This window comes from Homalodisca vitripennis, chromosome 4 (genome assembly GCF_021130785.1).
Source record: "Homalodisca vitripennis isolate AUS2020 chromosome 4, UT_GWSS_2.1, whole genome shotgun sequence".
Taxonomy (NCBI): Eukaryota; Metazoa; Arthropoda; class Insecta; order Hemiptera; family Cicadellidae; genus Homalodisca; species Homalodisca vitripennis.
The window spans coordinates 130,980,490-131,008,450 of record NC_060210.1 but is presented as its reverse complement, the minus strand read 5'-3'; the positions used below and the strand labels follow the sequence as shown (position 1 = coordinate 131,008,450).

The following is a 27,961-nucleotide window of genomic DNA, read 5'->3' as shown; positions in this document are numbered from 1 at the left end:
TTTTTGCGGAAATTAAAGTTTGTATAAAATTTCAATTCTATTGCTCAATTTGTTCTGTAGACAATGTGTGTGCAGATAAACAGAAGAGAAACGTTTTCAGCCCGTGATTTTTTTCAAACTGCAAGAAATCAGTTATTCAAATCATTAAAGCACTGAGATGCCATTATGTAAATATTTAAAATCCCCTCTATAACTACAGCTGACTTATTATCTGTATATTGGTATAAGTCACAATTTATTGGTTTATAATTGAAGGAAGACCAGCCACAAAAATTATAAATAAAATTGGTCCAAATTAGACCTTGCAGCTTTGAACATTCTCTAGTAAATAAGTTAATTTGCACTTTTAATGGTTTTACAATGTTACTGAAAATTTTCTCTACAACAATAAATTGTTCAGTTGTAAGTAAAGTAAGAACTAAAGTATAAGTTACAGATTCTATAACACTGACGGTAAATTTACTCAGTTAGTAAGTACAGATGCTCCAGTACCTGCTCGATTCTAAAAGTCAATGATATCTTTTCTGTTATATAGATTGTTGACAATGCAATCAAAATTTACAAGGGAACCAACTCTGAGGTGGATTCTTATTCAGTGTTCTGGGATAACAAGAAGTTAACCCAGACAACTCTAAAGAACCAGTTAGCTGAGAAGAACGCCACTGACATTTATGTATGTGGCCTAGCCTACGATGTGTGTGTGGGTGAGTAAAGCATATTTGATTTGAGTTAATCATTGTCTGATTATTTGAATTTATATTCAACTAATAGCACCTTTATTTTCACCCCGCTCATTTAACAATTAATATTTCACTTATGTTAATCCTGAATTTATGAATCTCAAATTCAATTTCAAATCGTATGAAATAGATCATAACCAATCTAATTTCTTCATTCTTAAACATTTGGAGACTGCCTAATAAAAAAGTGATTCAATAACTGTATTGTAAAGGGATTAGCACAGATTCAGAGAAATAGTTATATTTGAAAAACAAAGTCATATTCCCGTACCTTCTACTTTAATTTGGTAGATTAAATATTGTAATACGATAGATACAAGCTTCATCTGCATAGGGCCTTCCAGAACATATGGTTTGCAAATGTTGTTTGCAAACAAATACAACAGACTCATGGCAATACATAAAAATAAATATAAAACATTTAATTTGCAAGCAGTATTATTTTTATAAATACAATAACTTTTTACCTATTTGTAGATTTTCAAATTCAAATTACGATAAAAACAAATAAATGACACAGTTGATCTCTGCAGATTCGAATATCGAATCCTGTAGATTGATTCTCAAATCAAAATCTTTGTTAAAGAATTGGTGGATTTGGTTTAAACCCCTCAGTAATAAAATCTATATCTATAAACTTAATTTTAAAACCACATATAGAACAAGTTTATGACATTGTTGTCACCTATAAATATAATATGACATGGGCAGGTGATGACCTGAAGACGACAGGAACTACATAAATGAAAGTCCAGTTTGTGTTTCTTTCATTCTTGTGTTTTTCTCCTCAAGATCAAATTCAAATACAAGATAATATTTTAATCATCAAATCAGCTTCTGTTTAAAATTTTATCCAACAAACAAATAGTTCTTGAATATTTTCCCAGTATCAGGGTCGAACTGGCAGACTTTATCAATAGGTGCATGCTTCCATGAGCTAACCATTAGACACTTTAATAAATCAGTCATGCTTAAATTGTGAAAATCATGATTAGAAGTTATCTATTAGAAATGCTAATGTATCGTTACAGCAAAATGTACTAATGTTGGTTCTTTATAATGTAATTCGAATTTGTAGGTTCTTAATTAATAAAAACTGTAATAAATATATGAAGATTCCATATTAAATTTCTATCAGAAGTAAACATACATGTGAAGTTTCAATACATGATGTTATTACTGAGTTAATAGGAGCTACAGCTGCAGATGCTCTATCCATTGGATACCGGACTATTCTCTTGGACGACTGTTGCCGAGGTGTTGATCTTGAAGACATTGAGAAAACAAAGAAAACTGTTATCTCTAATCATGGTGTTATTGTGAACTCTAATCAGGTAATTTTGTATTGTATTTTATAAATATAAATATTTGTAAGGAGAAAATAGATTTCCTAGTAGGGTGTTTTAGAGGCGTATTTCGTGATGAATGACAGCAAAGTGCAGAAATGGGTGACAGCTTCCAAAGATGGGCAGGAAAGTGTCCATGATGAACCGTGATCTTGCCGGCCATCAGTGATTACGGAAGATTTGGTCAATGTCGTTGATGAAATATTCGTGAAGATATGCAATTTATTATTTTATCATTAGCATTGGAATTTCCGACCAAAAATAAAACAACATTGCACAAAATTGTCTTTGAAGATTTCAAATTACGCAAATTGTACTCACATTGGGTTCCCAGGCTGCTTACTAAGGAACACAAAATGAGAAAAATGGGTTGTGCTCAGAAGTTTTTGGTCCGATATCATGAGGAAGGTACTTTTAGAGAACCAAACAATCTCAATAAGCATGTTATGGCGACCATGTTTTGTGATAGACATGTAATATTGTTAGTCAAGATTATGTAATGAGAAAAAACAATAAATGAAGCCACTTATTACAATACGCTGATTAAACTTAAACGTGCAATACAGAATTAGTGTCGTGGCCTAGTCACATCTTGAGATTTCTTGTTGCATGACAATGCCAGACCACACTCTGCCATCCAAACCCAAAATCTCATCAGATTATTTGGTTGGGAACAGATTGACCACTTGGTGCCGAGTGATTTTCACTTCCTTGTTTCGCTACCTAAAGGAGTTTTCTCAATGATAAGGGCTTAAACACTGATGATGAGGTGAAAAAGCAGTTGAAGATAGGTTATCCTCACAGGCAGCAGACTTCTACAAGATTGGCATTTAAAAGCTTGTTGAACTTTATGACAAATGTTTAAAGAAATAGAAACTATGTTGAAACATACAAAAGAATGTCAGGAATCAAATAAAACAAGTTTTTTTTATCTATTATTTATTTTTATAAGAGATTGGAACTTACTTTCCAAATGATGCTTGTATTTAGGCCTAACTATAGAAAGCCATCTTCAGCCAACAGACTGAAACAATAACATACAACTGTGAAGGCATCCGTACAGGTGTGGGAAGAGAAGAGAGCTGTATCATGATGGGCTAAAGCGTAACCACCAACAATCAATATGGCTTCTTTAACACAGGATTCTTTCTAGCTTTTGGACAATTTAACGCTGTCTTCTTAGTATCTGTATTTTATTTTTAAATTATTTCTAGAGATTTTCTTAATATCCTTTGATAAGCGTGTACCTAATTTGTTCTCTAACTTGTGTAGATATTGAAGCATTCTGTTTTTCTAATGTACTCTGGACTATAACTACATGGAATATTGTAGACTCCAAGTGTCCACAGTGGAATAGTGTCCTCTGGTCTCAATCAGTTCTTCAATTTTAAGCCAAATTGAATATAGTTTTGTTATCATGATTCAGTTGTGTACAGTTTTGTCTTAACCTAGGATTTAAGGAAGGTAGGTCAATTCTGACAAATTGTTTCAATGAAGAATTTGAATCATTGATCCATATTGCCTGGAATATAATACCAAAATATGTAAATTATAATTAACTAATTTGCCATCTGTTGCAGGTAAAGGCGATGGTGGAAGGTAGGGACAGACGACCTGAACTGGGTTATAAGTTGGCTCTTGAATTGAAGACCAAGCTTGAGGCTCTTGATAATGAAAATGATAATGAAAATGAGAATGAAAATGATAATGAAAATGATAATGATAATGAAAATGATAATGAAAATGACACCACTACTGAAAATGAAAATTAAGCTGTCATCAGACATATAATCAGCTACATTCCACCTGACAAGCTTTCTGACATGGCTTCCTAATAGTTATGTACCTATTTATGTATTTTTTATGAGCTTAGAGGAGACATCTCTTACCAAGTTCTGAAGTTTTTTTAATCAACCGTGAGTTGTAAAACTAGATGTAGTCTTTTCATAAGTTGTTAAGTATTCTATATTTACTTAAACCTATTTTGTATTTTACTGTTTTTTTATTTTATTTTAAACAAGTATTATTAATTCAGAACAATAAAGCAATTTTATAGCAATGGTTAGAACTATAATGGGGTTTTCAGGTTTAGCTTTAAATACATATTAGTGCCTATGTATATCGCATGGGAATGTATTAGAAAGTAACTTTCGTTTTTATACAGCACAAGCAGTGGTGTAAGGGGAGCATTGATTGTCAGTACTCTACTGAACCATTTATATGTCTTTTGACAGCCATCTATTTGGGAAGGTAATTTGTTCTCATTAAAATTATTGCACTCACAAAGTTTAAATCAAGCTCATGTAAAGTACTACATTGTATTTTAGTAGCTCAGTTTATTTTTAACATAAGTTTCATCTCATCGCAAAGCTTATATTGCGGACTAGAAAAACTTTTATTTTGTTTGTTTGTCTTTTAGACACTAACTTTTCAGATGAAACATTAAATAAAATTTTTGTATTCTGTATAATATTTTGTTTCAACGCCAAAATTTGAAAATCAACTCACCTTAAAATTATTTACAATTTTAAATATGCTGTTGAGGAGAACTTCAATTTTTTTCCAGTTTTTCCGATTACATAGGTAAAATTATTAGTTTTACAACAGGAGAGGTATCTTATAGTAACTTTTTATATTAGTGTAGAGAGACTTTGCATAATGTATTTTATCTGCACAATTATGCCTAATACTCAGGGTTCATATGCCAACTATATATTCCAGACCACAGACAAGCTCTCATTCATACATATTGCCAGCTAGTAAAGTAAAGTAAAGAAGACTTATTTTACCAGGCAAACGTTAAGGCTTCAGAAGCCCTTTCTAACACAACCTGGGGACCAACGGCTTAAAGGTGACTTCCGAACCACCACCCTCACCCGGGCAGGCGGGCTGCTTGCAAAGACAGGGTCGCTGCCACACTCTCTTGATCCAGTTATCTTGCGTTAACCGTTGTACCCGCTACACTATGCCATTGGCAAGTGTGAATCTATTCCTTGTCTATAAAGTAATTGTAACTACTGGTACATGCACACACCACACAATGCTCGTGTAACCTTTGGTAGGAAACATGTTGATGTAATAATCCAATAATGTTTAAACTTCATCAAAAGGTTTATTCTGTTCGTGCACAAAAAGTAGTGGATGGAAATCCTATAAACATGTGAAGTGGTAATTTAAAAATAAAATTTTTTTTTGTGTGAAGTTATTCAATAATTTCTTGAATAAACTCATCTCTGTCATTGAATAGTCAAACACTTACAGTTATGAGTAATTGTTATTTCAACACTCTCAGCCCCACGTGAAGATTTACATAATCATAATCATATCATATTCATATGTATACTCCTCTTTTTATACTACAAACCAGTTACATTAAAGGTTTCTAAATATTTATATACTCAGTTCGATTGGGTGATCATTTATGTTAAGAAAGGTCGATAAACATTACTTTCTCCCTAAACTGCTTGTGCTACATGAAAAACGGGGATTATTTTCCAAACAGCCTCATGTAATCCTATACTTATGGTTTCTGTACTTACAATAATAGTTTGATAATTTTAGTATGTTTTTTTTAATGCTTCGTTTAAAATAGACTGTATATGATTATTGCCTGTAAGGTTATGAATCACTCTGTGATTAATCATACATTCATGTCATATCGCTCTCTGTTTCAAGTAATATGTGTAGTTTTATTTCTGCAAACTTTTCAAAAACAAATTATTATTTCTCTTATATTGTGATAAATAGAATGTATTGTTTTAAAAATGTTTGTGATGTAGCTATTACGTTTGTAGGTTAATAGTGTTGTCATCAGTGTAGGTCTTCTCAGAGAGAGTCAACGTGTTATTCAGCCAGACTAACCAGAGTTATTGAGCTATTTAAAATTATTACATTCCGTTCTAGTGTTCCTCTGTCAATTTTTATACATACAAAACAATCCAATATATCTATATCACACATCATCATATGATATGATATGTATCATATGATACATCATGTATCTAGTGTAGCCATATTGTTCAATAATGACAAAGTTTAAACATTTGATTGTTGAGCTCATAGTGACAGGAAACAAGAGGCAGGTGTTGTATTCCCCCCTCCCCAAATCTGCCCTTCACAGCAATAACTCAGGATAGTCCAGCATTCACTTTTCCTACGTATAAAAGACATTGTTAATCCTGTAAACATTTATTTATAAAACACAACCATAAAAATGGTTTTATTATACTTCAGTATTTATTATTGTTCTTTTACCCAACTAGTTTATTTTACAAGAACAGTTCTATTTTTAACTAATTTTTCATGCATATCATGTGAAATATGTAGGCTATAATATTTTAATACCAAACAGCATTTTTGTGTTTGTTATATATTTTACAAAACTAGAATTAAAATGTTGTAATATAAAAAAAATATGACGATGATCTCATATTTAAAGCTTTTACAAAGTGACTTAATCTATGATAATAATTTGTAATGACTTTTCAGGTTGATGTACACTATAGTTAATTAAGTGACATTGTTATTAATGCTAAAACAAACTTTAACATTAGTATAAACCGAAGTATTATACTCAATAATATGTTCCTCTAGTAATCAGTATTAAAAGTATATTTTGGAAAGTCATATCTACTGACATAGTGGGAATTGGTTTATACTTTAAATTATTAAGAGATTTCTATAACCCTTTGAATCCCTGACCAAAGTTATGGTGAAAGAAGAAGAATGCCTAAACTTGCCTAAGGAACTACCCAGTGCTAAATCAGTAATTTTGAAGAATATTAGGAAAATTTAGTAATTTTACTGTAGGAAATGTGGCAACCACTTATGACCTCAAGTTATTGCTTTATGTATATAAAATATGTTACTATAAAAGTAAATTTATGTTTGAATCTGTGACATAAAAATAATAATTAGATTCCAATGGACAAATATCATATTTTTGTATAAATGAGAAATAAATAATACTGTAAGCTTATAATAAGTTATGGGTGTAAATAAAAACATCAGTTATAAAAAACGCTTACAAATTTTTACTATTTACCAGGCCAATTTACATCCTACTTTTTAACTTTTAAGTGTATTCTTTGAGAAACATTTTTAAAATTCTAAAGTAGCATATTACATCAATAAAAGTTGAAGAATACGCTTGGGAAGTTATTATTCAAAGTAGATGGAATCAAATCCATTTCACATAATGAAAACTGAATAAGGCAGGTCCCCATTAAAAACTTGCTGCTAATGGTGTTGATGTCTGAAAACTGAGCAGTGGCATCATGTACACATGTGAGGATCAGTGTCCATTATTTTATAACACAGCCAAATTTTATAATTATTTTATAATGTAGTCAATTACAAACAGAAAGCAAGCTAACAATATAAACAGAAGTACGTCTAACTTTTATGTTGAAAAATTTATAAAATGTACTTATTTGTTTAAACAAATCAATATTCTGGAATGTGCAGGGTACAACACGGTTTGGCTTCTAGCAGTGGTCACGTGCAATTTTTTCACTGCCATAATGCTCAAAAAAGATGGCAGTATGATTTTAATGCTGAAGTAATAATATATAACAAATTCATGAAAAATTTTAGTTGAGTAACGTTCTTTTTTTAATTGATATATACCAATAATGACTGAATTGCAAAAATTTTAATTCTTATTACGTACTTTGGATAATCTGGCACTTTGGATAACTGTATTCCAAATAATTGTGTTCCCAGTGTATTAGTATTTTTCATAAAAAAACTGTTATTATGTATTTATATTTAAAAAAGATGCACACTATTCTTCAGTGATGGTTTTTGTGCTTCAGCAACTTTAAAAAGTATAATCAATCATGGACAAACATTGATTTTTTAACCCTTTGGGTGCCAGATGTTCACAGAGTAAAGTGCACATAAGTGGGAAGCAGTGTTGTCTGAGAAGTGCCAGCTAATTGTTGATTTTTGCAAGCTTTTACTAGAAAATTCATAACTTTTTAGTATGGAGGGATATATTTTTTAACCCAAGTAATTTTAATATTAAAACTATTCATTAAATGTTTATGGGACTAGTTAAAAGATTAAAATCCAAAGAAAATTGTTGTAGAAATTCTTAATTTTGATTTAAACATTTTTTTAATCCATATCAAACTGGCCATTTACTGCTTTACCAGGGTTGAAGAAGAGATATTTTAAAGTGTAATTACAGATCATAACATTGGTATAAAGAATCCTGATAAAATGAAGATTATGTAATAGGGATATAACTTAAAACAAAACATTTTTGCAGCATTTGGTGTGATCCAAGTAAAAAGCAGTTATTTACCTTTAATTTTATACCATAAAAATACAAATAATATAAATTCTCTCATTGCGCATAATTGATACAGCTCGCTGTATCTCTTCCATAGTGATTGTGCTGGTTTAATCAGCATAATGGCACTGAAAGAGTTCAAAAGCAATTTAATGAAACTGATATGGTTTGTTGGGTAAACTACCATTTTGTAAGATTGAAAGTATTAAAAATTTAGTCAACTACATTGTTGCCACATCTCCTGTAACACCTTTCAAAAGAGCAAGCCTACAGCTATAGTGGCTCCTGAAGAGCCAAGTCCAGTGCACCGTTTCTCCTATCTTCAGCCAGTAACCACTTTAGTTGTATCATGTTACAGGAATTGTAAATTTAGTATATAAAAACAAAATATGGAACACATATAGTATAAATGGATTCAAATATAAAGAATTTTTTTATTACAACAGTTACATAAATAGAGTTTAATATTAAAGACTGGAAAAATTTAATTTTTTGTAATAAAAACTATGAATTTAAACTTACATTTATAAATTATTGTAGTTGTTGGTTTTGGTTGAAAAGTAGTTAAAAAGTCGTAACGCCTAAATAGTAACTTTCATGTGCTTCAGTATTATGAATTGGAAATATAATTGTTCCTATATATGGCATTATAACAATGTTGTATAGCAGTTTTGTCAAAGAGTTGGAATGTTTTTAATAATATAAACCTTATTATAATAAACTATAAATTTGTGAATGGTTATATAAAGTGAATCGTCATTTGTTTTTAAAACACGCATAACAGTTATCAAACACAGCAACTTTCTACCTTTAATTTCAGTAGTAATATAACAATTTATTGCAACATATGCATTTTCTACAAAGAATATACAACAAGCCAATTAGATCGGCGTCTTTCCGATATCACGCAAACTGTTGCAATCAATGAGATTGGTTGCTAGCAGTTCTCACAAAGCTGTTGGGTCGATTAAATTGGCTTTTCACAGTTTTTACAATGTAATAGATAACTGATCTAATTGGCTTTTGGTAGTCTAAGGATTCACTAATTTCTTGTTATGTTAATTGCTTAGTAGATTTTGTCTTTAAGAGTTCTTAGAACTACTGATGTTTCAAGCAATCTGTACTTAGTCATGTATGTTGGAAATGTAATTAGTGAAGTATCCGTCCATGGACAACATATCATGACAATTTAATTGTTCACTAGCTGCTTTAGTGGTGTGTTAGTAAAGTAATGAAATATATTGTAGATATATTTGTTATGTGGTCACAATAAGACCATAAGCTGTCATGTGACAGGAAACTATAACACCAATTAATTGATTGTTGTAGTTTTAGTACTATCCTAGTAAATAGTTACCTTGTGTATTGTGTGCTGTATGTAGAGACACGTTACATATTTTTCTCTAATTTAGGGGCCACCTAACATCAGGTACGTTCTACTTTTTTTTTGTACAGAAAAGGTTATTGAATTATAATTGCCACAAAAATATATTTTATGTATATTTATCAAATGATAAGAAATACATTGAACTGTATGAACATAACAAGAATTTGCTATGCACTTGTAGTTATAGAAATGTTTTACCAATCTATTTGGAATCAGAACATTTATTGAAAACAAATCTCTAAAGAAATACATGACAAAACTTAAAATTGCCATCTTTGTTTTTAATTGCACTGTAACATAACAACAACAAAAATAGTTTGCAGAATATTTATCCTTTGTGATGTAAAATAATTACAGTTTGAATAATATTTTGAATACTGCATCAAAACAAAATTGAAGGCCTAGTAGATTTAATAGATTCAGGGAACACCCCTGAGTATAGTTGTCTCAAAATGTGTGCATTTGTCTGCACAATTCTGAGCAGATTTATTTTCTTGAATAAGCGCATTTGTATTGTGGTATCTTGAAATTGTATTACTTAAGAGAAAATATTCCAGTCCATAATGTAAAAATCGTTTGTGACCAGTGTTGTCCAAGATTCTTCATTTTTCCCTCTTGAGCACAAAGTACTACATTACTCTATATAAAGAATCTAAGTAAGCCTTACAATTTTAACACTCACCTTATTGTGTTTGTGTATTTCCCCCCCATTCCTAAATTGACTTTTTTTATATTAATACCCAAAAACTCAGACAAACAAATAAAGACCTGCCTGCTGAGTTATGATGATTTATGAAAATTAATAATCATAATTTGTAGCAGATAATAATATTTACTAATCAAATTATGATCTTTTAATAGGGCTTTAAACCTATGTAACATCGTAGAGGTGATATTGTATTGAGTGGACAGTCAGTCACTTGTGAGACATTTAGGAAAAAATTGAATTTTTGTATACAGAACTCATTTATGTAATATACTGTTCGTTTTTTGAGACTTGTTTAATTAAAATTCATTGTAAACCAAATCATGGTTTTTTTCACTCAGTACGAGAAGCTGAGGAAACCCTCTCATTGCATTTAGTCGTAAAAGAACGTTTGCACTTAGGAGTGGTAGGATTTTCAGGATGGGTAAGGTTTGTGGTAGAGACCGCCTCCTGTTAAGACCCCATATCGAGGGTATTGGGCTCTATATCTGTCATGTCACTGGAAGTAGGGGAGCCTAGATCTGTTCCAGTCTCCTCCAGTCAAAGCAGGAAGGGGAAGGTACTTCCTCATGTTTGGGTTACCAACAGCCTTTATATATCATATTATCTTTTATATAAACGGATTGTCAATAAATTTAAATCATAAGTCGGTGACACTACCTCTTAATTTTTCAGCTGTCAATAGTAACTCTCATCTTTCAACCATGTAATTTTTTAACCAACAGTACTTATAGCTATCAATGAATGTAAATTGTGATTTGTAAATTTATATTCCTATTTAAAAATTGTATGAAATTAGTCTGAGCTTTTCATTGAATCAGACTGTACTGTACTGGTTTTTCTCAGCTAATGGATGCTGTAAGAAATAGCATTTGTTGCAACTAAACAATATCCTTCATAAGTAATAATAAAAAAATATCAGTACACTCTTAGCTTAATTTGTATTAATTTCGCTGTTTAAAATGTAGTGAACTAAAACATTATGAATCTGTATGTAATCTATCAGAATAGAATTCAAACCAACCTGAGCAGTTTCATTTGAATAGTAAATTTATATTATGGTGCCTTTCATAAGTGTCTTAAATTCAGCAAGTACTTCATTTAAATGTATAATTGTATAGTATTTGGTGCCTTTTGAACTTTATTGATAATGATTAATACAGTGCCCCCTTAACCTTAGATCTGGTGTGCCATCTCGTGTGTCCTTGTGTACGATCAGTCAATGATGAAATAACTTATGAATGAATAATGCAAAGTTTTAAGTAAAAATGAAGAGAGTACAGTTCAATGATAGAAATGAATAGGTTTTCAGCACTACTTACGTTGTAACAAATACAATAAGTAAAATTAAGTAAAAAGGAAGAATTAATTTTTCCTAAAACTTCACTAAACTGTCTTAAGAATAAATAGAATGTGATTTCTGATCAGTCAGTTTACATAATGCTGTGGCAAGCATAACAACAAAATCATGTACATACAACCACAAAAAGAAAAAAAATCTTCCTATTGCTTCAAAATAGTTGTCACTAGCACTTTATTAAATAGTTTTTGTTTTATTAAATTTCTTCTAAACATTTTCAATAAAAATGTACTAACTTGGAACTATAACTTGCAGTTTATTATTAACTGGTTTGCCTATATGATGGCATGGGATCAATATACCTTCACTTATAGGATTTATTGAATAATATCATTGATTAGCGTGGTTGGCATGTCCTAGAAACCAAATTCTGTTCCTCTCACCTCGCTAAATATAATATTGTATAACAAAATGTAATGGTGTTTTCTTAGTGTAATAAGTGTTGTGTAGTTATACTAGGGCTGCCCAGAAAGTGACAGATATTTTGAAATAAAACATTAACAAAAGTGAAAGAAAAAATGTCACGATTGGCTGTGTATGAACACAATTTGTTGAGAAAAAACAAGTTTTCAGTTTCAACCAACGCCTGTTTTGCATTGTCTGCTATAGTATCTGCAGTGCTTCACAATACCTTTCTGCATTGATTATCAAGCCTCATTCATGAAAGCAACTAGGATCACAATCTTATAGTCCCAGAAAACGTTTGACATGATCCTTCTGAGTGAAGGAGTTTAGAGCCATTTTCTTCATTTTTTGGGAGAATGTCTCCATTCCACAGATTGCCTATTTGTCTCACATCATGTTTCACCCATTTTAACACTAGTTATAATAATATGAAGAAGTTCATTAACATGTCATTTGTAGCCTTCAAAAAAATTCAGTCATGCAGCAAGCCTTTGTTTTTCGTGGTCTTCTGTAAGGATTTTTGAAGCCAACTGGGACACATTATTGTGGTAGCCATATTCTCCACAACAATTTCTTGGACATGAAAATTTAGGGAAAAGTTCTGAAAGTTCAAGAACCATAAAACATAGGAGTTTCAATAAAATTTGTTGTATGGTATACAGGTTTTCTAAAGAAATATAAAAAATACATTTTTCCACCTTCACACTGTTTTAGATTCATGAACATTTCAGTAAAATTATTGCTAATACATATACTGTATACTACCTGCTATTTGAAAACTAACAATAGGCCTATATTGTTTTTCTCATGAAACTGTGATAATTTTGTGTATGTATTGGCTTTAAAAACCAAAATTTTTTTGCCATTCCCAGAGGAAAGTTGAAATTAGAAATTTATTCTTGAAATGTGTTCAAATGGAGGGGAGAGATCATTTTGAATGTTCAATATGGCACCAGATCTAAGGTTAATAATAATTTATTTGAGTTTGAGCTCATAAAGACTAATAATGTGTTTAAAGTTAACAAAAATCATTTTGGATTAACACAACTTATATGTTTAGTTTACATTAAATACTTTTTATCTCTGGCACGTAAACTAGTGTTGTTCAAAGGGTAGATGTACAATAATAATAATCAAAGGTAGAGCATTACGTTTTTGTATGATTATTACATTTCAGTAATTCAAGTAAAGGGTATGCTTGGTTACTTTTAATAGTTGTATTGGCTGTGTTACCTGACTAAATAATTACTTTTACTTACTTTACACAATATATTTTAAAGAACTAAATGTTTAATTTCATTTTATTATAATTAAAAAAACATAGTGAATCATTTTTAATCTTTTGTTAATTTATTTGGAGAATAAATTATTTTTATTTGATATTCACTGAAGTACACAATCTACCTACCATTACTGCCTTAGATGTATGGTTTGTTATTACAGGTTAGGTACCGTAGGTAATGTACCTGTCTTAGTAAAACAAGAACAAACTAATATTTTTAACAGTTCAAAAGTTTTTGGATAAAAAAATATAAATTAGGTTGAATTAGTTGCTGTAACATAACTAATAAAGTAAAATTTTGAAAACTAAGTGGTTGTGTACTTAGAATTTAGTTAATTTAATTAATTGAAATAAATTAAGAGGCAATAGAAAGAGTTAATAAATAATTAAGATGTCTTTTTTATAAATTTTAAATTTACTTTGTATATTTCTGTTAGTGATTTTGATTCTTGTTGTTAAGTAGATATAATGTTAATGAGCAGAGGAATTATTGTTACTGTTAGAATGTATACACTGAGCTTACTGCTGACATGGCATGCACTAATGTTGTTGAAGTTTAACATGATTTATTTTAAAACATGTGGTGGATAATATTGTTATCAGCAGATGATGAATAAATAACTGTGCAAGCTTTTAGAAAGTGTGTTAATTTACCCAGCAAATTTGTTTAGTATCAACACAGGTATTTTTTAAGATGTCTTTGAGGTTAAGATGGTTCTTTTAAATAAAAAATTAGCCGATGTCCATAGTTGATAGAAATTGTAAAATTGCAAGTGATAGAATGACTACTGCTTCTGCTTTTAACACTTAAATAGTTATTTGGCCACAGTTTGAGGCTAATAATGTCTTCAAATGACCAAGAGGCCAACGTCATTGAATGCAGAATCTGTCATAGCAAAACTACTAGGGATCTAATTTTATCTCCTTGTATGTGCAAAGGTATTTATGGCTCACCTAAATTACAAAATTAGTGTTTTAAATGTATGAAAAATAATTTAAAACGTGATTTACTTCTAAAAAAAAGTGTGTATGTAGAGGTAAACTGGAGTTTTCAGATGTATGCCATCATTCATTCATTGATACTACAAACAATATTCCTTCAGTAGATAACTAACTTCACACATAACTACAATGAATCTAGGTTAAAGTAAACAAATATTATGATTTGTGACACACAGAAGTCAGGAATCACAACAAACTTGTGTCATGTCCATGAACACTATAGCTATAAGACATAAACACTATTAAAACAAACACTATTATAGGAATACATTTCACAATAAGTCTGCATGCGTTACCCAACCATTGATGGCAACTGACCAGTTACCAATTATTATTATTATATTTTACGTTGTATTATTGCCCCTCGTGATCGTAACGGTAGAATCAAGATTGCGACTAATCAGGGAACAGTAGTGGGCCTCTTTTTATTGATTTATTACAAATATTTTTTTGGTAGGTTTCTATCTTTACGTTTCTATTTGGTTAATTTTACGAGACTTTGTCTGAATGTTGTGTTCTTCCAAAGCAGTCCTTACGCAATTTCAAATTATTCTACTTTTCTCAGATAATCCCGTCAAATTTAAGGCATTGACAAAAATGTAAATTTATTTCTATTTTGATTTCCTCATTTGGGAATGAATCTTCTGTTTTGTTTGCATGTATAATATAAATGACAGAGGGTATCCATTCTGTTTACAATCCGATCCAATTTTCTTAATTTCCTCTTTTAACCCATTTTTATCTGAGCATAAACTCTGCTCTGTCGAGTATGAGTAAGCAAATCATTAGATTTGTTGTTTTGATTGATAGTTAACACTGTACTGTATGACACATGAGGCGGAGATTCCCCAATTTTATTAAATTTTTCTTACCGTGTCAGTTATTTTGAATAACATTGACTAGCTAACAATTCCAAATTAAGATTTTGAGAAGGAACATCAACCACCTTGTACTGTGTATGTGGTACACAAGACTTTGGTACGATTTGTTTACTTTAACCTAGTTTGTAGTTGTGTTATGTTAGTTCTCCACTTTAGGAAGAGATCAGATTGTAGATCTCAAAAAGTGGCTTGGAAATGTTAAAAAAATTGTGTTATCTTCACAAACCCTCCATGTGTACAATCCAAAGCTATTGATATGTTATTAATTAACTGCAAGTTTAAGAGTACGAGACCTTTGATTGTATTAATTATACAAGAGATAACTGACCCAATGCTATGAATTGAGGCATTGAAAAGTGACCTCTTGCCATCTGTAGAGTGAGAGGCTCAGATAGTAAATATTTGAATGGCAACAATCAAGGTTAGATGGTATAGCACTAGTGTTGAACCTCAGAACTAACTGAAATAATCAGCCGATCTTTAAACTAATCTATACAAGGCATTAATCTTGTTCTAATGAATGTTACATTAGATAAAAGATTTCAATAAGTTATATTTTACATAAAAACTATTAAAATCATAAACATTCACAAATTTAGATAGAGAAACGTTTTTCTCTAAATCTGTTTTTCTATCCATGTATTGGTATGAATCACTCACACGAGGGCGGTTTGATAAGTCAGTGACTTTTTGTCATTGTGACTAGGCAAGTGTGTACATGCGTTGTTTTGATGGAACCGCATTTATCTTCTTCACCAAAAGCGGTTGTTGTTTCAAATCTTCGAATCTGTCCAAAAGTTCTGAATAATATTTGTCGATGTGAATGATACCCTGTGCATTCCAAAAAACTGTGGTCATGACATTATTGAATGACATACTCACCTTGGCCTTCTTTGGTTCATGTTCACCCCGAGCAACCCACTGTTTCAATTTTTCATTGGCCCCTGGAGTGTTGAGATGTATCTTTTTGTCCACATTTACAAAACGACGCCAAAACTCTTCCGAATTACAGCTGAACATCGCTAAACACTTAGGTGGTTACACGGTTGTGCTTATGGTTGAGTGTGAGTAATCGCTGCACCTATCTCACAGAGTTTTTTCATGTCCAAATATTCAAGTAAAATGTGATGTATCCGTTCAGTTCAGATACCTACAGAATGAGCCAAGTCACGCACTTTCATTCTCTGATCGTCCAATATCATTCCATTGATTTTATCAACAATATCCGGCGTGATCACTTATTTTGGGTGACCTGAACATTTGGTATCACTAGTACTGGTACAGCCGCAACGTAACTCTGTAAACCATCGAAATTGAAGGTGCTGAGTCCCCGTAGTACTATTACAGTACAAGTCTTTCATTAGTCTGAGTGATGGACTTCTTTTTACGTAAAAAGTAATGCTTAATCAGCACACAAAGTTCACCAGGTTGTCTACTGAGTGGCTATCAAACACCAACTGTACTTACTATGCATCTTGCTCAAGATTAGAAAGTTACCCACTGATAGATTACAGTTGACTTCAGCACTGCTATATTTAAAGTTACTGTGCGGGAAATTTAAAAAGTTACTGACTTATCAAACCGCCCTTGTACTACACTGTAAGGCCTTCAAAAGAATTAAATGATTTGTATGACCAATTTTTCTCCGAGCAGCAGAGCACAATAATTTATTTGCATTTCATTAAATAGAGAACTTCCAAGCTTCTATAAATGATAGTAGACCCTCTGTGGTGTCTCCACCCCTGTCTAACTTAATCCATGTGCAGACAATGTTAGGTTAGGATTGATCTAAAAGTGATTACAAACTTGTTCTCTTCATATGACTCCTAAAATCCTTTAAGATTTAAAAAATGTTAAAATTAATTTTGAATCTAATCATTGTATAGGTGTAAATTTTATTGCTTATATTTTTTTCCTTTTTTTTGGGGAAGGGGAAACATCAAAAGCAATGTTTTGTTCTCCCTACATGGATGATCTGAGATATTGAACATCTGTGAATACAATTCTTCTATTGTCTTAGTGGTGGTGATATTGCAGACACTTGTAAGATATGAAAAATATTTCAATCTCATTAAAATATGTTACGGTTTTATGTTTTATATATATATATTTATATATATACAGGGTGATTCATGAAGTTCTCCCCCCACTTCTTTTTTACAGCAAACATTGAACTTAGTAAAAAAAATAATGAAAAAAAATGTTAATATAAAAACATAGGTCCGGAAAACTGCGTCGTTAGGCGAGTTACAGCTCGTTTTACCGTTTTCTTAGCCGAAAGATTTACGCACTGATATTCCTGGGTAAAGAGTAAAAAAAATTTGTTTTTAAAAATTTTTTTTTAAAAGCCTACTGAACTTTGGAAAGGTTAATTTAAGTAAGAAATATTGTGGATTCATATGTTTTTTTATTTTTTACCTGCATAAAGCTAATTTAAAATAGCGTTTCAGGAACTGGTAGCTGGTTAGTAGTAGTTTTTGGAGGGATTCAGGCGGTTAAATGAAAAAAAAAAAATAAAAAAAAAAAAAAAAAATTGGGGCTTCGAAACAATTGTTTTTTTTTTAAGTTTGATGTCTTCCTTTTTTATTTGGTCGTATCCCCATCTGACACCAACTTTTTTTGTTCTAATTCCTTTACAATCAACTTTGTTAAATTGGTAATAAATACATAAACATCAAACACCAAAACATCAATTGTAGAGAATTTTAAATCTGAGAAAATTGATATAATCAAGGTCTAAAATAAAAAAAAAAAATAATAATAAAACAGGAGACCAGACACCAATAATGATACAAAAAGATGTAGATGATCGTTTTTATTCAGTTAATACATTAATACGTTTTAAGCAAAATTAATCACGGTTGGGACCAACACGCTACGGACAACCGCCTTTTTTATAATTTAGATTTGTTCGCAAAATGAGGCCATCTTTATCAATACACTTTTGCATGAAAAGTTTGTCGCTATCTGCCTTTGTTGCGTTTCTTTTTTTGAATTTTCAGGACTTCCCTGTTCTGCACAGCTGTAATCCAAATAATAAAAAAACGGGCAATTAATTCATCTACGAAGAGAGAGGTAGAGAAGAAAGAATTCAAATTTTGTCTTGTTATTACAATCGTGTCTTCTCATCAATCCCAAGATGCAATAATCCCAATGTCGGAGAAGAGATTTTTTAGGATCTGGTGATCTTTGTACGGTGTGGCCCAAGGAGCGAGGGCCCTCCCACCGTCCAATCCAGTAGTCCAGGGAAATTGTTGATTTTAAGTACAGCAGAAAAAGAAACGCACGTTGAAAAAAAAAGTATGGGGAAGGTGCTCCTGTCATGGTTTGCTGGGAAAGTACAAAATTTTTTCTGAGATGTAAAGGAACATCTCTTAATAGCCTGCGGCATACTCTTCTTGAAGGGAAAAAGTTAAAATTGCAAATCAGATATGAAAGACTTCAGCATATTAGGGCTGTCAGGGTCAATTGAAAGGGTTCCCAAATCAGCCGAATTGTGCAAAAAAAAGGCCCTCACCAAATGAAGCTAAATCGGTGGTGAAAGTTTCTGTTCCACTAACCTCATGTGGGATTTTTCTTCTGCCCATGAGTGTTCATTGTGCAAGTTATTGACCCATCCCGAGTGAGAATTGTGCCCTCATCCGTAAAACAAAATACGCTTGCTAGATGACAATTGATTTATAAATAATTCAGAAAAGTTGACAAAAACTCCAAGCGAAGCGGACTCATCCCCTAGCTAGTTAGATTTGTGTGTTTTATTGGTTTGTTTTTTTTGTGTGTTGTGTGTTCTTTCTTGTGTTGTGTGTGTGATGTTTGTGTGATGTTTTGTTGTAGATTTGTTGTGTGATGTTTGTTGTTTTTGATGTTTGATGATGATTGTTGTGTGTTGTTTTTGTTTTGTGTGTTGGTGTGTTCGATGTTTTGTTGTTGTTGATGTGGTTTGTGTTGCTGTTGTGTCTTGATTGTTTGTTGTTGTGTTTGACGTTTTGAACTTTTTGTGTGTGAATGTGATTTTTTGTTGTGAGTGTTTGTGTGTTTTGATGATTCTTTGAACCTTTTGTTTATGAAAACGGATAAAATTTGTTTGAGTAAAGTGTGTTGGGTTGACCTCCCACACCGTTGACTGCTGGGGGGAAACTCCTATCGCCTAGAATACGTCGTTAGTTGTTTGTTTGTTGTATTGTTGTACCTTAACACCTGGATATGCGATGAACAGCAATAATAACCAATATACATCATCAAGGTTGGACAGCTCGTTCGGTTAATTGGTGCTAGTACATGGTAGTAATGATTGCCTGTTTTCCCGAAGGAGTACCGGAAAAAGTTCCCTGAAATTGTTCTTGGTATCTGGAATCCTCTAAATTTAGGGTAACGTATTCATATTCTTCTACAGCGAAGCTCTAGCATTACATTTACCAGTAACCCAAAATAAAAAACCATAATCAGGGGGGAGCCGTAATTTCTCTGATGTAAAATAAGTAAGGCATTTTTTTCGATGAAAACAATCGGAATTATAAACTCACAGAAAAATTTTTGGGGCATTTATATACACGATTTTTTTTTCACAGAACCCGATCTCCCTGCTTGGTTAGAAGCTTGCAAAACCACCACTAATTACACAGTTCTAAAGTAACAGTACAGAATACCTTGTTGATCAGCTGTGCTTATTCGTGCGTTACCAAACATATAAACCTTTAGAAATAATAAAACAAAAAAAACTGCATTTCAGGATGATTTTAGTTTTAAAAAACAATATAAAGGGAAAAAAATGTTTGCTTAATTTTTTTTCGAACATTTGTTGGTAAATTTTAATAAAAAAAAATTACCAACGTAATAAAACATGATTTATTTTTATTTCAAATTAAATTTTATTTAACAGTTTAATCTTGTTTTCTCCAATCTTCCAAAATTTTATTTAATTCATTAAGGAACTAACACTTTTGTTTTTTTGTTTTATATTTTAATACATTACCGTTACGGTATTTCTATACAGCTATGCTGTTAATGTATTTATTACTGAATAAATCGATTAATTGGTACTTATTTCTGTTTTTATTTTTAGACCTTGATTATTATCAATTTTCTCAAGAATTAAATTCTCTACACTTAATGTTTGTTTGATTTTATGTATTTGAATTACCAAATTTAAACAAAGTTATTGTACATCAAACTTAAAAAAAAATTGTACGCTGCCCAATTTTTTTGCATTTAACCCCACTGATCCTCAAAAACTTACTACAGGCTTACAGTTTTTTTTTTTTTTCTGAAACCTATTTCATTAGCTTTATCAGTTAAAAATATAAATTAAAGAATCCACAATATTTCTTACTTAAATTAACCTTTCCCAAAGTTCAGTATGGCTCTTTTATTTTCACTCTTTAGCCAGGAATTCAGCGAAATCCCGCGTGTAGCTGTAACTCGCCAACGAAGCGTTTTCGGGCGTTATGCGACCTAATGTTTTGTATTTTGTATCAATAATTATAACATTTTTTCATTAATTTTTACTAGTACATTGTGCTTGTAGGAAAGTGGGAGGGGGGGAGAACTTCATGATTCCCCCTGTATTATATATATATATATATATATATATATATATATATATATATGAGTTAGTTGGAAGTCATTTAAAAATAAAATATATCTTTATGAATTCAACTTGTTTTTTTCTAAATATACTTTATACCTTTATTAAATCAGTTGTTTGTGTTTAATATGTTGACTGAAGGTCTCCATAGTGAGCCATAATATTTGTTTTTACTCGATATGAACCGAAAAATTGCAATGTTAGTTATGTAATAATGATTTTGCAGGACGAAAAAGAAATAGGTAATTTTTATATTCCACCAATCAATAGGATTCTTATACTCCCTAAAAAGTAAATCAGCCAGTAATCGTTTACTTTTTTATAAACTCAGATTTTGAATTTGAAGGATCTTTTTCTGATACAAATGTGTAAATTCACAGGCTCTTTGGCTTATGTCCACCACTTGTGTTTGGAGCGTTGGCTAAACTTCTCATCTCGAAACTCTTGTGAACTATGCTCGTTTCAGTTTAACGTCGTCATGAACCGTCGTTACTCGTGTTTGGAGTCTGTGGCAGTCTGGATCCGAAACCCATCAAACAGAGCTTTCATCATCTGTGATTTGATCATTGGCCTGGTGCTGACAATGTTTACCCTAATCCTGGCCTTATTTTGTGTTGTTGGTCTCAACCACTTTATCAAAGAAGCATATTCACAAGGCATTGAGATCCTCTGGAGTGAGGGTTTCATCAATATCTTTGTAGTAATGTTGCTGATCGGTTACATAGCAACTATCTACTCCCTGGCTAAAGATCACATTCGGCCTTGGTACCATTGGTGGACACACTGCAACAATGTAAAACTAATCTTGGATAGAAGTACTGCTGTAAACCTATCTCCAATAGAACCCAATACAAGTTCTATGTCAAATGAAAACCTGCAAAACTCATTTAAACAGATTCTAACAGTAAATAAAAATATAGCAAGTGTAGTTGAAGAAAGAAAGCTTTGTTGCGAAAGTAATTCTAATTTTAATGAAGTTTTTCAACAACCAGCAATAAAAAGTGTTGTAGAAGATTGGAATTGTAGAAATATGGAAGAAATAGACCAAAGCAACTCATCCAGAGATGACAACTCATTAGTGTTACCAAACACAAATAAATTACAAACTCATTTAGAAACATAATTATAAATTATTAAATAAAAAATTTACAAATTGTTTTGGAGTAATTATTTTAGTAGTAATGACATTTTTAATGTAGCAATAGGTTTTAATTTATAAAAATTCATAAATGCTTTTAATTTACAAGTATGAGTATATCACATTTGAAAAACTTGTTTAAGCTAGCAGCTATTTTTACTTTTGGTTCAACCAAAATGTACCATATCCTCTAAAATTAAACACATTAGAACCTATTACAACACTCATAATCTATCCACTATGATGAAACTGACTAATTCTGTAGTAGTTTAAATTATTTTTAATATATGATAATATAATAGTAATAATGTTAAAACATGTTTAATAGTTAAACTTTTCGTTATCATTGTGCCAATGCAGAATAATCAGAGTGAAATTTTGAATATGGGTGGATAAAAGTTGTATGATAATTTGGTAGAAGAAAACTAAAAAATGAGTAATTTCTTAAATTATGAAAGTCAATATTTATCATAACAAACATACATAACGTTCACTTGGGACAAGCTGAGAAACTTCTCTTTGCATTTTGTCCCAAAAGGATCTTTGCACTACTTCCGTAGTGACAGTATATTCAGGATGGGAAAGGTTTGGGGTAGGGGCCACCTCCTGTCAAGATCCGTGTTATATCCACCTTGGAAAGAGAAAAGGTACAATTTCAGCCATGTCACTTTGGAAAAAAGGAAGGTTAGCTCTACTCTAGCCTCTTTCAGTCAAAGCGGACAGGGAGGCTATCGTCCCTCCCTCATGTTTAGGCTTGTAGAAACCTGCAACACAAAGTGAACCCTACCCATTCCCACAGTCACCCGCCGCAGTAAACCATCTATAGACCAACCCTATACACCAATATCCAGACATTTGCGGTTAGTGATGTGCGACTCCTGGACACCCGTGGAGTTTCACAGATGTTACATAAGTTTTTGCTACACCGAGTGTACTTTCCATTGGCAAGTACAAACCAGCCAGAAATGAACCCTTCATGTTGCTTATGTGGGATTATAACAAAGTTTCAGTGATGCAAGAAGACGTCTCATTACACAAATCAGCCCTTGCTTGAAACAGTAAACATTTATAACAAAGAATATATATTGGTATTCTTTATTTACATTATTTGTTCACAAGTGTATTTCTATAAGTTTCATCTAAAGAATTTATTTCTTAATAATTTGCAAACTAATAAAGTCATTAGATGTTTTCTGTTTATATTAACTGATGATGCCCTAAACGGCAAAAGTGCTTTTTAAATAAAAAAAAATGTTTGTGGAAGTATTAAAAATGTGTTCACTATTAATCTTGCCACTTCCATCAATGATACAAAGCAGAAAATGATACAGTTGTAGACTAAATATGAATGTGTGTGTTTAGATATTGTGCTGGTTTTTTAACTACTAAAATTACAGGTCTTAAGCTCTTAGATCTTTTAGGTCAAATATAAGAAACCATCATTTTTACCAGCTTAATAGTGCCAAAAGATTTCAATATGACCTTATTTCACAGAGGACTGCTGACTGCTACTGAAAGACAATTTTCCAGTTAATAAAGTTCAATTAGAGTTGGCTAATAGTTTTACATAGAGCCTTCTCCTTACCATGTCCTGCAACAGATCAAGGTGTGATGTCATCATACTCTGAGAGTCCTTGGGATCATTCCATGTTTCTTAACCTGTCCATTTTTAAGGTTAGGCTTGGAAATGGCTAGTGAGTCACTGAATCAGATAAAAATTGAATTCCTCATTTTCCTGTTACAACTTCTCTCATAGGTCTCTAATCAATATGGCTGTTATACAGTGTTTTGCCGCAATCGTTCTTCCCAGCCTGACATGGTGCGTAATAAGGCTTTGGGATGAGTACCCCATCTTCTGCTTCCTATCAAAAGCAAGAAGGTTGAAGATTGATTGGTTTGTGGAGGACCCCCACTACCTCAAGGACAGTTGATTTGGATGCTGTTCAATAACCAATAGGAATCTGTTTATCACCTCTCCTTTGCATTGTCGAAATCTTATACCTATAGCAATCTTGCTTCAGCCCATCCACCAATTATTCAAACCTATCCAATTTTATGAAGTGTGTAATAGGCATGAGCATCTATTGTTTGTTATCACAGGTGCACAAATAATCTGTTTTTAATCATAAAGCTTAGTCAGTGATTTCCATTGCCTAGCTAGTCCAGCACATCAGATACCTATTCCTAAAATGTGACCTTGGTAGCAACAAGCTTCACTCAGTAGGAATTCATCAAGTTCTTGCTTTTGATAACCTTCATCTGGTGAGAAAGATGATCTGTCTTCTCAGTTTTCACTACTTTTGAACCATACTTTTTGCCATTCTCCAAATATTTCATTACAAGTTCCAAAAATGTACTGTATTTAATTTAATACCTTCCCTGCTAATATAATAGATTTGGAGAGGGCAATACCAAAAAGATAAGGCCTTTCCTATTTACGAGGCATATCCAGAAATAAGTGTACTTAAGCTCTCACGGCTGGAAGGATTTTTTTTTCAACATGATGGCTGCACTGCTGTGTAGCCTGATTCCTCCCCTCCGGTTCGAGATCAGTACAATGAAAATTGACAATGCGACAATACGTTTAGTAAAAAATGTCAATCCCACCAAGTGCAAAATTCGTGGTGTCATCCGTTATCTCGTTTGGAAGGAACAAAATCTGGTGAGAGTCTCAGTAGACTTACTTTCTGGATATGCCTCGTATTTCCATTCCCACACACTGTAGAAGAAAAAATATTGTAGTGGTTCTTAAACCCAAATTTGGCTTGGAAATTAAAATATGTTTTAGAATCAGCCAATAAAAAAGTTCTATGAGCTTATATTTCGAGTACAAAAACTACTGTGAATAAAATTTATTAATGTATAGTCCTTTATATAAGTCTCATATTTGATAGCGAGGGAGTGCAGAAGTAAAGAAAGTGCAGACCTTGTTTCATATAACAATGGCAAATGTTAAAAAAATCCTGTTATAATCACAATACATAATCAAAAAAGTAGTTTTTACAAAAATTGCCACCTACATGCATGTATAGAGAATAATCATAAACCAAAACCAAACTAACGAATCGATTTCTACCATATTTGGTACACAGTGAATTTGTGCAAGTGAGAATTAATACAGATGAACTTTTAAATATTACAGTAATAATATCCTTAAAGGTTTCCTCTTTAATGTGTTTTACTTATGTAGGTTCAATGGGCTGTGTCCATATCGGGTGTTTGGAGCAGTGGCTAAACATTTCTTCTCATACCTTCTGTGAGCTTTGCTCTTATAAATTTGAGGTGATCCAAGTAAGAAGATATACCTTTTGTCAGTCAATTCCTGTCTGGCTAGTGAGTAACCGTAACAACGTATACAGAACATTATTTTTTTTGACATTGTGTACCATAAACACATCGTTATTATGTTGGATGTGGTTCTTGTGGATAACGAGCATTCCAAGCTCTTTTGTGAAAGAGAAAAAAACCGAGCGAAACGATGCGGAAACAACTGAACAGGAAACCGACCAAGTCATGAGCCAATCTAAGTGGATTATTGTTTTTATTTTTTTAACAGTGCTGACGGTTTTTTCTTTCAAAGGATTGTGCTTTGATGCATGTCTTGTGCTGAAGGAGCAATATCAATCTTGGTACCGATGGTGGAACTCCACTGTCAACGTTCAGCTTGTCTTGGATCTTCAAAATTATAAAATAAGCAATAAAATGGATGATGCCAATACCTATGATTTCAAATATACTCAAGAAAAATTTAGTGCTAAAAGAGAAGATGAAAATTACTATAATTCCCAAATTATACATGAAGAAGTAAGTAAGAAATTAGGTGAAGTACCTAGTACTGATGATTTTAGAAGCGTTGAAGAAAAAGATAGTTCCTTCAAACTAGGTAATGTTAACAATCTTGATGCAAGTAAACATTTAGGAGAAGCTAGTAATTATGATATAAAACGTGTTGAAGAAAAAATTAGTTCCATCAGTTTAGACAATGTTAATCCCCATGATGTAAAAGAGATTGTTAACGAAACACTTGGTAAAATCTGTGACAATGTATGTGATGAAGATATTATTGTGGCTTATGAACACTCAACAATTTTACCAGAAATTGAAATATGCCAAAGTAATACAAATGGTAACCAAAGGAATAACAAGCATTGAAATAGTATGAAATTAATATAATAAATTTAATTTAAAAATTATTATTTTTTATTTAACTGTTATTGGAGTATTGATACATGTAATAAATACATAGTATTTTTTGTCAGTGTCACAACTAATTGTATATGATCAAATAAAGAAATATTGTGTAGCATAAATTACCTGAATTTTGCTTCATTTACAGAATTCCCACAATTACAAGAAATTACATTAAAAGGGTGATTTTTAATCAGAAAATGTCTGTTTGCATCTAAACATCAAATGGAAAGATTTTGACTTTAATTACACAGACAATGTGAAAGGGGCACTTGCCCTACACATAGTGTGATAGGAAAGGACAACATATAGAAATGAGGGTAGATGTGTAAGGGATGACCAAGAAAAATCGTCTCGAGTCCATCTGTTTGCAGTGAACATGACTTTGATGTTTATACCGAGTAGAGTGAAGAGAGAAATCATTTCTATAACGATTTAAAACAGTTTAAGTATTCAAATTTGGCATGTTTTTAGTTTTGTCTTGTTTCTTGTCATCAAATCATTGAAACTAATTGGTGGACAATAATAAATTACAACAAATTAAATTTAAAGAGCTTAATCATGGTATCAATGAGTTATTCTATGATTTAAAAACGTTTTACGTCAGGAACATTTTGTAAGCAACCATATACATATATTGAAGCAAATAACATGTTTTATACCAAATATATTTCCTCAAAAAGTTAGTTTTTATTGGATGAGCAGCTAAAGTCAGGCATTTATTTGTGAACACAGACTGGTTTGTAAATAAATGTAACCCTCTTGAATAGTTTTGAATATTATAAATGAAACCTCGTTGTAAAATTTTAACTTTATTACTATAAGTATTTATTTCTCCAACTATTTCAAACATAACACCTCCAAATAGAAATCTATTATAATCAGGAAGCACGGTTTATTAGGTTTTATGTTATATCTTGTATTTTACACCTAAATTTCAAAACTTTTCTTAAAAGAATTTATATCTTGAACCTAGATTTGTACTCTAAAGATTGGACATTAATTTTATAGATATAATATAGTTCAGGAAACTGCAACGCAAATATATTGTAACTCTACAATAATCAGATCTATAATAATTGTAATATGTAGTTTTTGTTTTAAAGCCACTTATTAAATAAACATTTTGGAGACAACAGTCATGAGTTAGTTAAGAAATTAGTTGGTATTTTGTTCGAAAATATCATTATACAATTTAAATAAAGAAGACAGTACATCATATTTTCCTCCATTTAGTTCCCTCCTGCCCATCCTTTAACCTACAGAGCAGATTATCTTTAAAATACCAACTGCATGGAGATGCCTCCTTAGATATCCATGCTCTGTAATCAGGCCCACAACCTGAGAAGACAACAATCTACTCAAGGAGATATCAAATGCTACCCTAAGGGAGGTGACTGTAGAATTAATCTACTAATCCTTAAACCCCACTGTATCCTTACCATTTGTTCAGCGTGCACTCATAAAAAAAAGTTACAGTTGAGGTCTTGTCATGTTTGACACCAAGCCTGTTTGTTAGTGCCAGCCTTTTTCCCACAATCCCTTCATGACCAGGAACACAACAGTGATACCACTAATTCTGAAAAGAGAATATAACAATCCTAGAAAAGTTTGGAGCTGGACATCTTCAAGCTGCCTTGGCTA

At 31.8% G+C, this 27,961-nt stretch overlaps 2 protein-coding genes across 3 annotated transcripts in view; both read left to right on the top strand.

Annotated features, from left to right (window-relative positions):
• The window catches only part of LOC124360171, a 36,166-nt gene extending 22,006 nt beyond the window's left edge, over window positions 1-14,160 (top strand). Inside the window, 3 exon segments of the mRNA XM_046813550.1 lie at window positions 536-704; window positions 1,932-2,074; window positions 3,667-14,160. Of these exon segments, the coding sequence (XP_046669506.1) occupies window positions 536-704; window positions 1,932-2,074; window positions 3,667-3,858 (504 nt within the window). The 3' untranslated portion in view covers window positions 3,859-14,160.
• Window positions 14,161-14,300: 140 nt separating this feature from the next.
• LOC124360172 (E3 ubiquitin-protein ligase MARCHF3-like) lies at window positions 14,301-26,439 on the top strand. Of its 2 annotated transcripts, none has more exons than XM_046813551.1 (2): window positions 14,301-14,463; window positions 25,320-26,439. In XM_046813551.1, exons 1-2 carry the CDS (start codon window positions 14,367-14,369, stop codon window positions 26,279-26,281), a joined length of 1,059 nt encoding a protein of 352 aa, XP_046669507.1. In that variant the 5' UTR covers window positions 14,301-14,366; the 3' UTR covers window positions 26,282-26,439. The 2 variants fall into 2 exon arrangements, with proteins under 2 accessions (XP_046669507.1, XP_046669508.1); XM_046813552.1 differs by lacking the exon at window positions 25,320-26,439 and adding an exon at window positions 21,372-22,147.
• The last annotated feature ends 1,522 nt before the right edge of the window (window positions 26,440-27,961 follow it).

Bases quoted from the DNA above. Each gene is read 5' to 3' on its own strand.
- LOC124360172 (XM_046813551.1), top strand. From the start codon at position 14,367: ATGTCTTCAAATGACCAAGAGGCCAACGTCATTGAATGCAGAATCTGT. The intron at 14,464-25,319 runs GTATTTATGGCT...TTACTTATGTAG, and splicing joins ATCTCCTTGTATGTGCAAAG to GTTCAATGGGCTGTGTCCAT.